Below are 13682 nucleotides of genomic sequence, written 5' to 3' on the forward strand. Positions count from 1 at the left end.
TATTCATCTTAAATGGAGGACCCCTTTTTTTAAAAACAGTGACCTGTAACTCTAGATTTGCCCATAAGAGGAAATCCATACAGTCAAAATCCCTCAAGGCCTTACATGTTTCAGCCAATCACTCTTCTCAGCTTCAGAGGATACAAGCCTAACCTATCCAATCTTCCATCATTAGAAAACGCATTCCACATACCAGTAAAGCTTTTCTGAATTAATTCCAACACTTACCAGATCTTTGTCTACAATAACTCTACTTCCCTTCATATCCTCCTTGTACTCTCCACAACTCACTTTCCTATCTATTTTTGCGTCATCAGCACAATTTGGTCCCTTCATCCAAATCATTTACAGAAATTGCAAAATTCTGTCAGCATAAGGGAAGCAGCTGATCTGTAACTGGTGGTCTGCAGTTAAGTCTTAAATTGGTTTCTGTTAAATCAGTTATTAATCTTTGTTTTACTGTTCATGGGAAGTGGTGACTGCTGACTGGACCAGAATTTTTGTCTATCCTTTACTGGTCTGGACAAAGTAGTGAGAAACTATTTTCTTGAAACACTGCAGTCCTTGGGTGTAGGGACATCCACAGTTCTGTTACAAAAGGACTTGCAGGATTTGAGCTGAGTGTCAGTGAAGGAATGGGAAAGGTGAAAATTTCCAAATCAGGATGGTGCGTGGCTTGGGGGGGGGAATTTGCAAATGGTGGTGTTCCCTTGTTCTTCATGGTGGTAGAGGCTATGGCTTTGAAAGGTGCTTTTGAAGAAGCATTAGTGAATTACTGCAGTGCATCTCATAAATGGCACACACTGCTGCAATCATGGTACAGGAGTGCTGCATAGGTGCATGTAAGTGCCAACACAATCCAAACTGAGGACCTCTCCTATGCCACCTGTGATATTGATAGAAGAACTCATGATCCTAATATCTAAGCAACATGAACTACCTCATCCTCACAACCAATTCCAGAGCCCTCATGTACTCAGCTAATGAAGTTGGGTGACGAGTGTATCGATCATCCAACAGGTCCCCTACATGAATGTTTCCCATCAGAAGAAGCCCTTGCTTTTGAATTCTTCCTATATAATACTACTACGGGATGTTCTCATGAGTTTCAAGGCTGCATGCAAACCTCCAAATGGTGAGCATGCACTTGAATGGGGGTTGAGGTAGAATACATAAAAATGATGTCTTGACTGACACAGCAACTGTACAAGAGACCAAGACAGCGACAATAAATAGTCTGGACATAGAAGACCTGTCCGTCTTCCCTGGACTGACCTATCCCCTCCCTACCTCCCCACCTATACTCTCTCCACCTATCTTCTTTTCTCTCCATCTTCGGTCCGCCTCCCCCTCTCTCCCTATTTATTCCAGAACCCTCACCCCATCCCCCTCTCTGATGAAGGGTCTAGGCCCGAAACGTCAGCTTTTGTGCTCCTGAGATGCTGCTGGGCCTGCTGTGTTCATCCAGCCTCACATTTTATTATCTTGGATTCTCCAGCATCTGCAGTTCCCATTATCTCGGACATAGAAGTGATAAGCAAGAATGTTAGCCAATGAACCTCTAATATTGAACAAATAGCCACAGAACTAGGAAATGAGAAAAAAACAGGGCTTGTAGGAGTCAGAGCTACAATGCAAGGCAATAGCGGTCCTGAAACAATATTCCCTGATAGTTAATCAGATAACAAGTTATATCCAGGATGTATTTGATGAAGGGAGGAGAGATCAACTATGTATTGTCTAATATTTCCGTCTTGAATATGTTTCACAGCTCTGACACAAATTTACCTAAAGGTTCTGGCTCCCAGACTGCTCTGACCAAATTATATTAAAAATACCCCTTCCCTAGTTTAGAATGTTGACTTCAGGCCCATTTTTGCCCTTATCTATAACAATCTTAAGTCTGATGGAGTTATGATCGGTGTCTGCAAAATATTCCCCCACTGATGCTCAAACCATTTGCCTGGCTTCATTAACTAAAATTAAGTTCAGGACCACCACCTCTCTTCTAGGGCTTTCTGCATGCTGGGTTAAAAAAGCTCCACAGATGCATTTTAAGAATTCTGTTCCCTCCTAACCTTTCAAATTATGACTACTCCAATTAATATTGGTGAAGTTGAGATCCCTCCCAATCACTGCCCTATTACTTCCACAGTTCTCTGAATTCTGCCTATATATCTACTCATCTATTTCTCTGAGACTATTAGGGGCCTATAGCACACTCCCAGCAATGTAATTGCTCCTCTTTGTGTTTAAGCTTTACCTATATTTGAGGATGTCATCATTTCATATTGCTGTAATCAATTCTCTGATCAATATTATGACACTCCCCCTCCTCTTTTATCTCTTTCCCAAAGTTGCCTAAAGACTGTATATCCTGGGAGATTGAGCTGCCCCTCTTTCAACCATGTCTCAGTGATAATGATGACATCATTCCTCCATGTTATAATTTGTACCCTACCTATCTGCCAGGTTTGGCAGACTCTTTGCATCAAAACAAATACTATCGAACCTTCCAAAACTCCCTTGTACTTTAAGTGGCTGATAATTTCTACACCTTCTTGACTCCTTTGCTGCCTCTTCTGATTTAGGCTGTTCATCGCCCCCACTGAATTTTCTCTCTGGATGCCACCTCTGTATCAAGTTAAGCAAAACCCTCCCTAACAACACCAGCAAACCTACCTGCAAGGATGTTGGTCTCACTCTGGTTCAGGTACACCCCATCCAGATTCTTCTGTCTCTAGAAAAATAGTCTCAATGGCCCTCCCTTCCGCACCATCTCTCCAGCCATGCATTTATCTTAACTATTCTCCTGTTTCTTCACTTAACAGCACATGCTAACTTTTGGGTCCTGTTCTTTAATCTACTTTCCTAGCTGCCTAAATTCTACTTGCAAGACCTCATTCCTTTTTCTATGCATGTTGTTGGCATCAATATGTACCACAAACCCTGTCTGTTTCCCATCTCTCTTCTGATGTTCTTTCTGCAGCTGTTCAGTGACATCTCTACCCTGCCACCAGGAGGCAACATGCCATTGTGGAATCTCTTTTGCAGCAAAAATAATACCTGTCTGTTCCCCTCACAATTGAATTTCCTACCATTACAGCCCTGCCTTCCTCCTTCCTTCCCTTCTTGGGCAGCAGGGCATGAAGTTAACTTCTATTGCTTTCCCCTGCACTGTCATCTCTCCCAATGGTATCCAAATTGGAATATCTGTTAGAAAAGGCATTGGCCATATGGGACTCCTGCACTATGTGTCTTCCTTTACTCTGCCTGGTGGTCACCCATGCCCTTTCTGCCTGTTCAGTCTGTTCTGCCTGTTGATATAAATTCCCACCCACAATAAAAACACCCTCACCCGACGCTTTCCTCTGCACAAAAACCAACATTTTCCAAGTTGCCATCAGTTCCGAGGACGGGTCACTGAACCCAAAGCATTAACTGATTTCTTTCCAGACGTGCTTAACTTTTCCAGCAATTTCTGTTTTTGTTTGTGACAACAGGGTTGCTTCTGGCCTCTTAGTCTCTCGGAAACATTGCTCTATTGTCCTTTTGTGGATGGTCATCCTGGTTAATCACCTGATCCTTAGCTTCATCTTCGTTGTCAGAGGATTGCTCTCACCCATTTTGGCTTCACACAGGACTTGCCCCACTTACTGGTTAAAATTGTGAAGGGCATACCACAATGACATAGGTCATACTGTCTGGGCTGTATTACAAAGTTCAGGAGGAGTGTTCTGGGCATCGAAATCTCTCCTTCAGGAAGGCTATGGTTTGTTCCATTATGTCCCTTGTGGAATGGTGAACAGGTGTATATCTTAGATCTGTATCCATCCGAGCATTTTCTACAGGTATCATGATCCAGGTTTGAAGGGAATTTCCCTGATTTCGCAGCTGCCATCGTGAATGGGCTAAAGACTTTGGAAAGAAGCAGGGCAGCTGAAAGTGCTCCAAAAGGCATCATGCAGACCTCCAAAATATGTCATTAATAGTCACCAACTGGTGAACATTCAGGAAATGGAATCCCGTGGTAGGGAACTCTATAAGCAATGTGGGTACAATTGCTAGCACCCTGCCCCAGAGAAAAGCCAGAAATAGTTGAAAATCATCACACCCTAGGCTGCTTGATTTTCATCAACAAGATTCAAAGTGATGAAGAGGTGAATTCTGGTGAAAATGTATCAGTAACATCCAGGATACACTGAGGAGTGGCGAATTTGCACTTGCTCCCTTAAACAGCCACTAATGCAAAAATTAAGGACAGCTGTTGCTTTGGCAGCCATTAGGATGGGATTGCCATCCAGCTGTTATGAGCGCAAGTCCTCAACCAGCAGCTAGAATAGATCTCAGATACAGATGGAGACATCCTTAATCTTCTGCTTCACTACCATCCCAAAATTTGCAGAAAACTGCAGTGAAGCCTACAAACCTGGATCTCAACATTCATCTGTGCCTCCCTAGTGGATCTTGTTGTGCTGCTTCTCCCCCTGGAGGCTGTGTGGCAGCTGCTGGAGTTTGGTAGTCTTGTTGAAACTCTTGTCTCCTGTTCATTTTTCTTAAAAGCAAGGCTTTAAGAAAGGCAGACATGGCAGCTGATTACTGCAATCTTCCCTAGCAGCGGCATAAAAAGCATGTTTCAAACTCTCCTGCCGTTATGATGTTGGCTGGTGGTAGTATTGGGCATGTCATGTCCGAGAGTGATCTCCTCTGTGCTGGGGAGATAAAGTGCAGACTGGGCGAATGCTTTGCAGAATGTTTACTGCAAAAATTATGCTGAGCTTCCAGCTGCTTGCCTTTTCAACATACTTCTGTCTTCCCTGATCAATGTCTCTGAGGCTTTCTGCAGTCTCCAATGAAGCTTAGCACAAGCTGGAAGAATAGCAGCTCATTTTCCTCTTAGGAGTTCTGCAGCCTTCAGGACTCAATACTGAGTTAAATAATCTTAGGGCCTGAGCATCTTCTCCAATGTTTTTCTCTCAACCCCCACATACAAGGCCTTGTCATCATATGAGCTGCTACCACAAACAACCTATTGTTCACTACTAATGGTTCCCATTAGCAACTATTCATTGTCCCCTGCCAACCTCTACCCTTTCTTTTGTCTGCCTAACTGTTTTTCCTTCTGTATGGGGTCTATCCCCACCTATTGTTTATTCCTCCCCATACCCACACACTTCTTTAACATAAATACCAACCTTTTCCTTACTACAATCAATTCTGAAGAAGGGTCACTGGAGTCAAAACAGTAACTCCGCTTTCTCTCCATAGACGCAACTTCTATTTCTGTTTCTGGATTTCCAGAATCTGCAATTCTTTGGATTTTAAATTACAAGCAATTTAGTTTAACTTCAGAAACAATGATCTAGGATAAAGTTAAGTCATTACGATCAAATGAAGTTACTCCACGAATTAATTGATTAATGTGAGACAGCCGCCACAGGTGGATAAAGGGCAAATCATGTTTAACTAACTTGATTGAGCCATTGCTCTTTATTATGCTGACGGATATATTATGCATTTCCAATAATTGTATAAAATTTAGGTTTTGACAAAGTCTTTGATGCAATGCCACATAAAAGGTCAAACCACAAAATTGGGAGCCGTGATCAGAGATGATGGGAACTGCAGATGCTGGAGAATCCAAGAAAACAAAGTGTGAAGCTGGATGAACACAGCAGGCCAAGCAGCATCTTAGGAGCACAAAAGCTGATGTTTCGGGCCTGGACCCTACATCAGAAAAGGGGGATGGGGAGAGGATTCTGAAATAAATTGGGAGAGAGGGGGAGACAGACTGAAGATAGATAGAGGAGAAGATGGGTGCAGAGGAGAGTATAGGAGGGAGGGAATACGTCAGTCCAGGGAGGACAGACAGGTCAAGGGGGAGGGATGAGATTAGTAGGTAGGAAATGGAGGTGCGGCTTGAGGTGGGAGGAGGGGTAAGGTGAGAGGAAGAACAGGTTAGAGAGGTGGGGACAAGCTGGGCTGGTTTTGGGACCATTCCCTATTCCTTCGCCTCCGCTGCATCTGCTCCCAGGATGAGGCATTTCACTCCATCACATCCTATATGTCCTCGCTCTTCAAGAACCACAACGTACCCCCCGCAATGGTCGAGAATGCCCTCAACCGTGTCTCCTGCATTTCCCACAACACATCCCTCACACCCCACCCTCGCATTAACCGCCCAAAGAGAATCCCCCTAGTCCTCACATGCCACCCCACCAACCTCCGGAAACTACGCATCATCCTCTGACACTTCTGCCATCTACAATCCGACCCCACCACCAAAGACATTTCTCCCACCCCACCCTTGTCTGCCTTCCGGAGAGACCACTCTCTCTGCGACTCCCTTGTCCGCTCCACACTCCCCTCCAACCCCACCACACCCGGCACTTTCCCCTGCAGCTGCAGAAAGTGCTACACCTGCCCCCACACCACCTCCCTCACCCCCAACCCAGGCCCCAAGATGACTTTCCACATCAAGCAGATGTTCACCTGCACATCTGCCAATGTGGTATACTGCATCAGCTGTACGTGGTGTGGCTTCCTCTACATTGGGGAAACCAAGCAGAGGCTTGGGGACCGCTTTGCAGAATACCTACGCTCGGTTCGCAGTATACAACTGCACCTCCCAGTCGCGAACCAATTCAACTCCCCCTCCGATTCCTTAGATGGCATGTCCATCCTGGGACTCCTGCAGTGCCATAATGATGCCACCCGTAGGTTGCAGGAACAGCAACTCATATTCCGCTTGGGAACCCTGCAGCCCAATGGTATCAATGTGGATTTCACCAGCTTCAAAATCTCCCCTAGCCCCATTGCATCCCAAAACCAGCCCAGCTTGTCCCCGCCTCCCTAACCTGTTCTTCCTCTCACCTATCCCATCCTCCCACCTCAAGCCGCACCTCCATTTCCTACCTACTAACCTCATCCCGCCCCCTTGACCTGTCCGTCCTCCCCGGACTGATCTATTCCCTCCCTACCTCCCCACCCATACTCACCTCTGCACCCATCTTCTCCTCTATCTATCTTCAGTCTGTCTCCCCCCTCTCCCTATTTATTTCAGAATCCTCTCCCCATCGCCCTTTTCTGATGAAAGGTCTAGGCCCGAAACGTCAGCTTTTGTGCACCTAAGATGCTGCTTGGCTTGCTGTGTTCATCCAGCCCCACACTTTGTTATCACAAAATTGGGAGTCTCTGAATTAAGGAAGAAGTAGTTTGTGAAATGTTTTAAAAAATTGTCTCAATTTGTCAAAGCAAAGATTCTTGTGGGAAAGATGGGATCTATGTGAAAATTGAAATCAACAAATAATGGAATATTGTTAATCTTGACGACATGCAGAAATTATTTTGAAGTGAAGATGATAAAGAAGGTGTCTAGGATTCTGGAGATACCAAGCTGTTAGCTTCATGGATACTAATTGAACAGACAAGTAGATATCAATAATGTGGAAAAACGCGAATTGATGGGATTAGCAAGGAGAACAAGAATGGAAATGGAAGAGCTCTCATCATAAATTTTGTCAAATCTAAAAGCCATAACTAAAAGAAACTCTGTGTTCTGTATGCTTCAAAACTAAAGTTACAGTATTTTCCTTTGAAGTTGACACACCAACAGCTGCAAAAAAAGTGAACATTTTTAATGTTGCAGTATTAGAATGGCTTTGGAAGCTAACTGAATATAAATGCTGAATAAGAAAAAAGACATTCTGTTGAACCAATGAGGAGATGTAATTATGGGGAACGGTGTGCAATTATCCTTACAAAGCTTATTGGTTGTCAAGTCTTATTAGTTTTTAACAGCCGCGTTAATGAAAGCAACCTTAAATTCTCCAAAGGCCAAATTATTTAAAATTCTGTATAGATAATGCATATGTAAACACATACTTAAAGTTGATCTATTTTCATGCAAAATCTGCAATGGTTATGGAAATCTCGTCACACTAGTAATTTAAAGAAATCAACAAACTGTTAACCTCACTGCTGTCATCTGAGAAAAATGACTGATAATAATTTGATGGAATAAGTTATATTAAGTAGCCAACCGAGGCAAATTTAGGATAATTTTGAAGCCTCCTGCAAACATGCTGGTTTACAATAAATCTAAGTGTTATGGCAGAATGCTGCCCTTTCCTTTAACAATGTTGTGGGATGACAGTTCAAGTGTGCATTAATAGATCTCCTTTTTGAACATTCATAGATTTGAACTGTATGCATCCTAACTCATGCTGTCCCGTTCACCCTCACACCTGTGCTCATTGAGCTACTCCAATTCTTAGTTCAACAACAGCCTTAATTTTCAAGTTCTTATCCTTGTGGTCAAACCTTCCTGGCCTCAGTCCTCTCCAACCTGTAATCTCCTCCGGCCCTACAATTTTCCAAGATCTTGATATTCCTTTAACTCTGGCGTCTTGTACAGTTTCAACTACCTTTGTTGAATTTTGGCATTCATGCTGTTGGCTGTTATACCTCTAGCTTATAGAACATAGAACATTACAGCACAGTACAGGCCCTTCGGCCCTCGATGTTGTGCTGACCTGTCATACCGTGCCGACCTGTCATACCTGTCATAGCTTCATTGCTTTTACATCTTTCACTTCTTTATGCACTATTTTGAGGATAATTTTTGCTCCTTGTTTAGCAAGTGCACTTTTTTTTGTCACTTGCATTCACAACATCTTGGTAAATTTTAGTACATTAAAAGAACCCACATGAATGCAAGTGTTGCTCTTCTTTTATGTTTCCAAAACCTTGTTTATCAATTGTACATCACAATTCAAAATTGCTTTGCTTATGTTTCTAATCAGGTGAACTAATACATTTGAAACTGCTCCAAATGGTTGATCCATAACTATAGACCACAAATAAATATACCACACTTATTAGACTTGTACTTTATCAATGCAATGAATGGCATATGCCAATATATATTTAAACATCTTGTACTTGGCATATGTACTGACAGGTCAATCTTCCACTGTAATTACTGCTTAGTGTGTGGATCACAGATACCAGGTCTCTAAAGTATCAAAAATCAACAGTATAAAAATTGAAACAGGAAGTAACAGTTGCACACAGTGACATTGCTATTCCTGGCTAGAATGAAGAAGATTCCCCACATGCCCAATAATCATAACTAGAAACTGTAGTGCTGTAAATAACAGGGATTGATTTTATTTGTGGATAAATATTTCTCACTGCATTTTGCTGAATGAAACCATTCTGCTTTTATCGGAAGATGTGTTCTATAGTTTCTTTCATGAGATTTATTTGCTGCAGTTCACAAATACTGTTTCAAAACCGACCCTGTTGAATGTTTGCTGTAGCGTATTGTTTAAATAAACTTTATGGAGCAAATAATTTTCAAATCAACTTTGCTTGCTTTAACATAGAATGTGCTGTGAATTTAATAGGACATATCACTTGACTCAAAAAGGTTAAGTCTGTTTCTCTTTCCACAGATGCTGCCAGACCTCCCGAGCTTCTTTAGCAATTTCTAACTTTGACTAAACACGCACCTCATTTATATGACTGGATTTGTGATCAAATGTTTTTAATTGCTTGCTTGTGCACTGATGAATGTAATTCCAGTGAGCTAGGATATTAATGAGAACTCATGGGGGCTAATGGATGCAAAAAGAGGTTGTCCACCATCATGGTTGTATTTTTTTTGAGTGGGAGAAGAGGGGTGAAATTGCCTGAAAGGTTTTGAGAACTTAATATCAAATCTTTAACTCAATGCCAGCTTTTTGAATTTTGGCCTCCTGGACAACTAGGTTACCCCTCCCACCTTTCTAAATAGTGAGGGCCCTGAAGATACCTCTCAATGTTGAATAGAGTCATCTTCAATGTCCAGAAGCTGTGTGTTCTGTTTTTTGTGTTGCACTGCAGGAAGAATACATCGTCCTTAGGGAGGATGCAATGTTGAATTGTAGATCATTCAGCAGTGAGTGATATTGGAATTATAGCATTGCTCCAGAGTTAAGTCATGGGGGTGAGTTGCTTAAACTTGGTTTGTTTTCCCAAAATGTCAGAAGTTAGTGGATGATTTAATTGAGCTGTTTGACAAGTTTTATAGCTTACCTGACAGTGTAGTACTCTACATCCAACCTTTTACAACTATTTAATATATTCATCCGTCAACAATGTAACTAGTATGTAACAAGACAACAATAAATGGCAGCAAATACATAATCAGACAGATACAAAATATGTAAATATTCACTTTATAAGTAGTGTACATAGTTCATTCTTCTTTTAGGGTGCCAGAACAGTGGATTCAAGTATTTACTATGTGTGTTTAAACAGGTATGCTGCATTCACAGAATTAAATCATATTTCATACATGTTAACTGATAGATAGTATGGATCCTGCTGAGCTTGATAACATAAAATAGCCAGAACATTAGTATAACTTACTAAAATTGTGACTACAAGATCTGGTCAGAATTTGGGAATTCTGTGACAAGTAACTCACTTCTTGACTCCCCACAATCTATTCACTATCTACAAGGCATAAATCAGCAAAGTGATGGAATATCCTCCACTTGCCCGAATGAATAAAGTTCAAATACCACTCAACAGGTGTGACATCATTCAAGGCAAAAAATAGTACTGGCACTGCATCCACCACCTTAACCATCCACTTCCTTCACCACTGACATACAATGATAATAGCGCATAGCATCTATAAAGATGCACTGCAGAAAGGCTCCTTAAGCACTATCTTCCAAAATTGCTACCTCTTATCGTCTAGTAGGATAAGGGCATCAGATGCATGGTAGCCCCAAACAGCTGCAAGGCCCCCTCAAAGTTAAATAGTATTCTGACTTGGAAATATTTTGCCTTTCCATTGCTGCTAATAGGTCAAAATCCTGGATGTTCCTTCCTAACAACACTGTGGATATAACTACATGACATAGACTGCACTATCTTCTAAAGGGTGGTTACAAAATGTTATATGTACTGGCCTAGCCAGCAGCAGCCACATCCCATGTCACACTAGGTATCAGAATAATCAGTGCTATATAGGGCAATTAATTCACACATCACTGGCAAACTGTACAATAATTAACTTCCAACAGATACAGATGAGAGATTTTGCCACGAGTGGTTCAGCAATAAATCTCACTATTTCCCAGAGATTTTGCAAGGTTTTCAGCATAAACTCACTGTCACTGGACACTTGCCCCCAGGACAGAGCACTCTACAATGGATCTGCAGCTTGTGTGAGCGTAACAAGTAAAAGCAAGGTTCTTCACCCGATCAGACTGAAGAACCTTCATTGAGACATGCAGGATATAAGTCAGGAAGTACACACCAGGAATTATAAATCAGACTTAGCTCATGCATAGAAAGCAAGGTGAAGCACTGGAACATTGGATTAAGATAGATAAGAGAGTGGAAATATAAACAATAACTCCATCACTAATTAAGTTTGGAATGAATGCAACTTCATACTTGTAAAAAATATATTTTCAGGAACAGAGCAATTGTTTAGCAGCAACTACAATGGAACATGCCATTAAAATTTCATCTGTTCTCGAATATAGCAGCCCTAACATTTTCTGTTTTGTTCAGTAGGTAAAGACACCAAATTCCTGACTTTAAATTGATTTTGATGCTACGGCACTGCTTTTGAAGGAAATGGGCAACTCAGACCACATCTTCCAGATCTTCATTTTACCTGCATGTGTTTAGTCACAAAGTTGCTATCCAATTTGTTCCAAAGTAACAGTGTGTTGTGAGGTTCACTGTTACTCTCAATGGAAAATCTGGGTCAATATGATTATTTTAGATAGTATTATGCAGCCATGATAATTACAATCATTTATTTAAATCATCATTATTCAATATGAACTCGATAATAATGCCTCAAGATAATTGATTTTGCTATATAGGGCACAGTTTATATATGACTCTCAATAACAATATCTGTTAAATTATGGGTTATCTAAAAATGTTTCTGGAGATTTTTAAGCCAATTTTTAAATTACCATCCTTAAGCTTTACAGAAATTTGAAAACTCTGACTTACCACTCCTCTGGATGACCAAATTGATCTCGGTTCCAACGGAGCATTCCTTTAAAATTTCCACTACTTGGGTATGACTGAGTGCCTGCACATTTTGCTGATTAATCTCCATAATTAGGTCACCTTCATTAAGGCCACCACAGCCTTGAATATCTAAAATTTGTTTCACTCGCTGCCCTTTGGGACTATCTGCTATGGTAAAGCCAAAGCCTTGTGCTCCTTTCACAATAGCAATTTTCTTGAGTTCAAACTGAGTGGCTCCTGAAGAGGCCATAGAGACACTATCCTCCTGAACTGTTGATAACGTTCCATCCACCTGGCCATCAGTGAGTATTGGATTAAACGAATGTAAATGTCGGTCAGAGATATCTGGTGCTGAGCGAGAGGTCTGGGAACCAAACTCCACGTAAGTATCATAATTACTTCTCCCATTTATTTGAATTGGCTGTCGGTCAACTGACGTTAAAGGAGGCACCATGCTGTTGTTTGGGTCATCAGGATCAAAGGGTAGAAGGTACCCACGGCACAATACAAGATTGACACATTGACCAATTGGGACAGACTGGAAAATTTTAACTACTTCAGCATGAGTATATCCTAGGACACAGATCTCATTTATATAGACAATCACATCACCTAGGGAGAGAGAATGAAATGGAACAATAAGATAACATTTTAATAAAATATATTAAGAAAATTGCATTTGTTTGTGTTTTCCTTCTTCAAAATTAGTGAAATCAATCTGGGTTATCAAAGACTTAATGAATATTATACAAAGTTGAGTAATGCAAGAATCAATTGCGCTCTAAAATGTGGGGTCCTTCGGATTCTTCTGAATGGAGAAACTAAGGCGGAGAAGATTCCAGATTTGGCAATCAAATACAACAGGTGATCATTTAGGTCTCACATCTGTTTTTAAACAAAGCAAACCAACCAATAAAATTACTTAACATTTCCTGCTTACTTCACGATATGTATTTCACAAAAATCGACTACTGTATCTCTAGTTATTAGAACAAAGAATATTTTATAACAGACATGTGAAAAATTAATTTATATTTCACAATCACATTTAGTTGATAAAAACCTGGTTAGCAGGAGCAGCATGGTCGCTCAGCGGTTAGCGCTGCTGCCTCACTGCAACAGGGACCTGGATTTGATTCCACCCTTGGGCGACTCTCTTGTGTGGAGTTTGCACATTCTCCCTGTGTCTGCATGGGTTTCCTCCGTGTGCTCTGGTTCCCTCCCACAGTCCAAAGATGTGCTGATTAGGTGGATTGGCCATGCTAAATTGCCCAGTAGTGCCCAAGGATGTACAGATTAGGTGTGTTAGCCATGGAAAATGCAGGGTTACAGAGATAGGGTAGAGGATGGGCCTGGGTGGGATGCTTTCCAGAGACACTGCATGGATTTGTTGGGCGAAATGGCCTGTTTTGACACTGTACGGATTCCAAAAATAAATTATAAAGCTACACGAAGTACATCTTACTTCCGGTAACAGATTAAAGCTTCTCCGGGATTTACTTTATTCAATAAAGTTCTTGAGAAGTACAAATACTGACTGACAATGATTATTTTAATTTCATGCACAATTTTGCATGACATCAATCAAAACATGATAAGTTGTATTTCAGCAGTATTAAGCAAATTTA

The 13682-nt window shown here is 41.3% G+C and overlaps 1 protein-coding gene across 16 annotated transcripts in view; it reads right to left on the reverse strand.

Annotated features, from left to right (window-relative positions):
• Positions 1–13682, reverse strand: part of LOC125463094 (membrane-associated guanylate kinase, WW and PDZ domain-containing protein 2) — a 545354-nt gene that overhangs the window by 89094 nt on the left and 442578 nt on the right. For 15 of the 16 annotated variants that reach the window (XR_009447220.1, XM_059654599.1, XM_059654586.1 and 12 more), the window contains one exon: positions 12034–12666. The exons of the other annotated variant lie outside the window; for it this stretch is intronic. Coding sequence is in view for 14 of the 15 variants with exons in the window: in XM_059654599.1 (XP_059510582.1) it covers positions 12034–12666 (633 nt within the window). In the remaining variant the exon portion in view is untranslated. The remainder of the gene's footprint in view (positions 1–12033; positions 12667–13682) is intronic. 16 annotated transcript variants of the gene reach the window in all.

Source organism: Stegostoma tigrinum, chromosome 25 (assembly GCF_030684315.1).
Source record: "Stegostoma tigrinum isolate sSteTig4 chromosome 25, sSteTig4.hap1, whole genome shotgun sequence".
Taxonomy (NCBI): domain Eukaryota; kingdom Metazoa; phylum Chordata; class Chondrichthyes; order Orectolobiformes; family Stegostomatidae; genus Stegostoma; species Stegostoma tigrinum.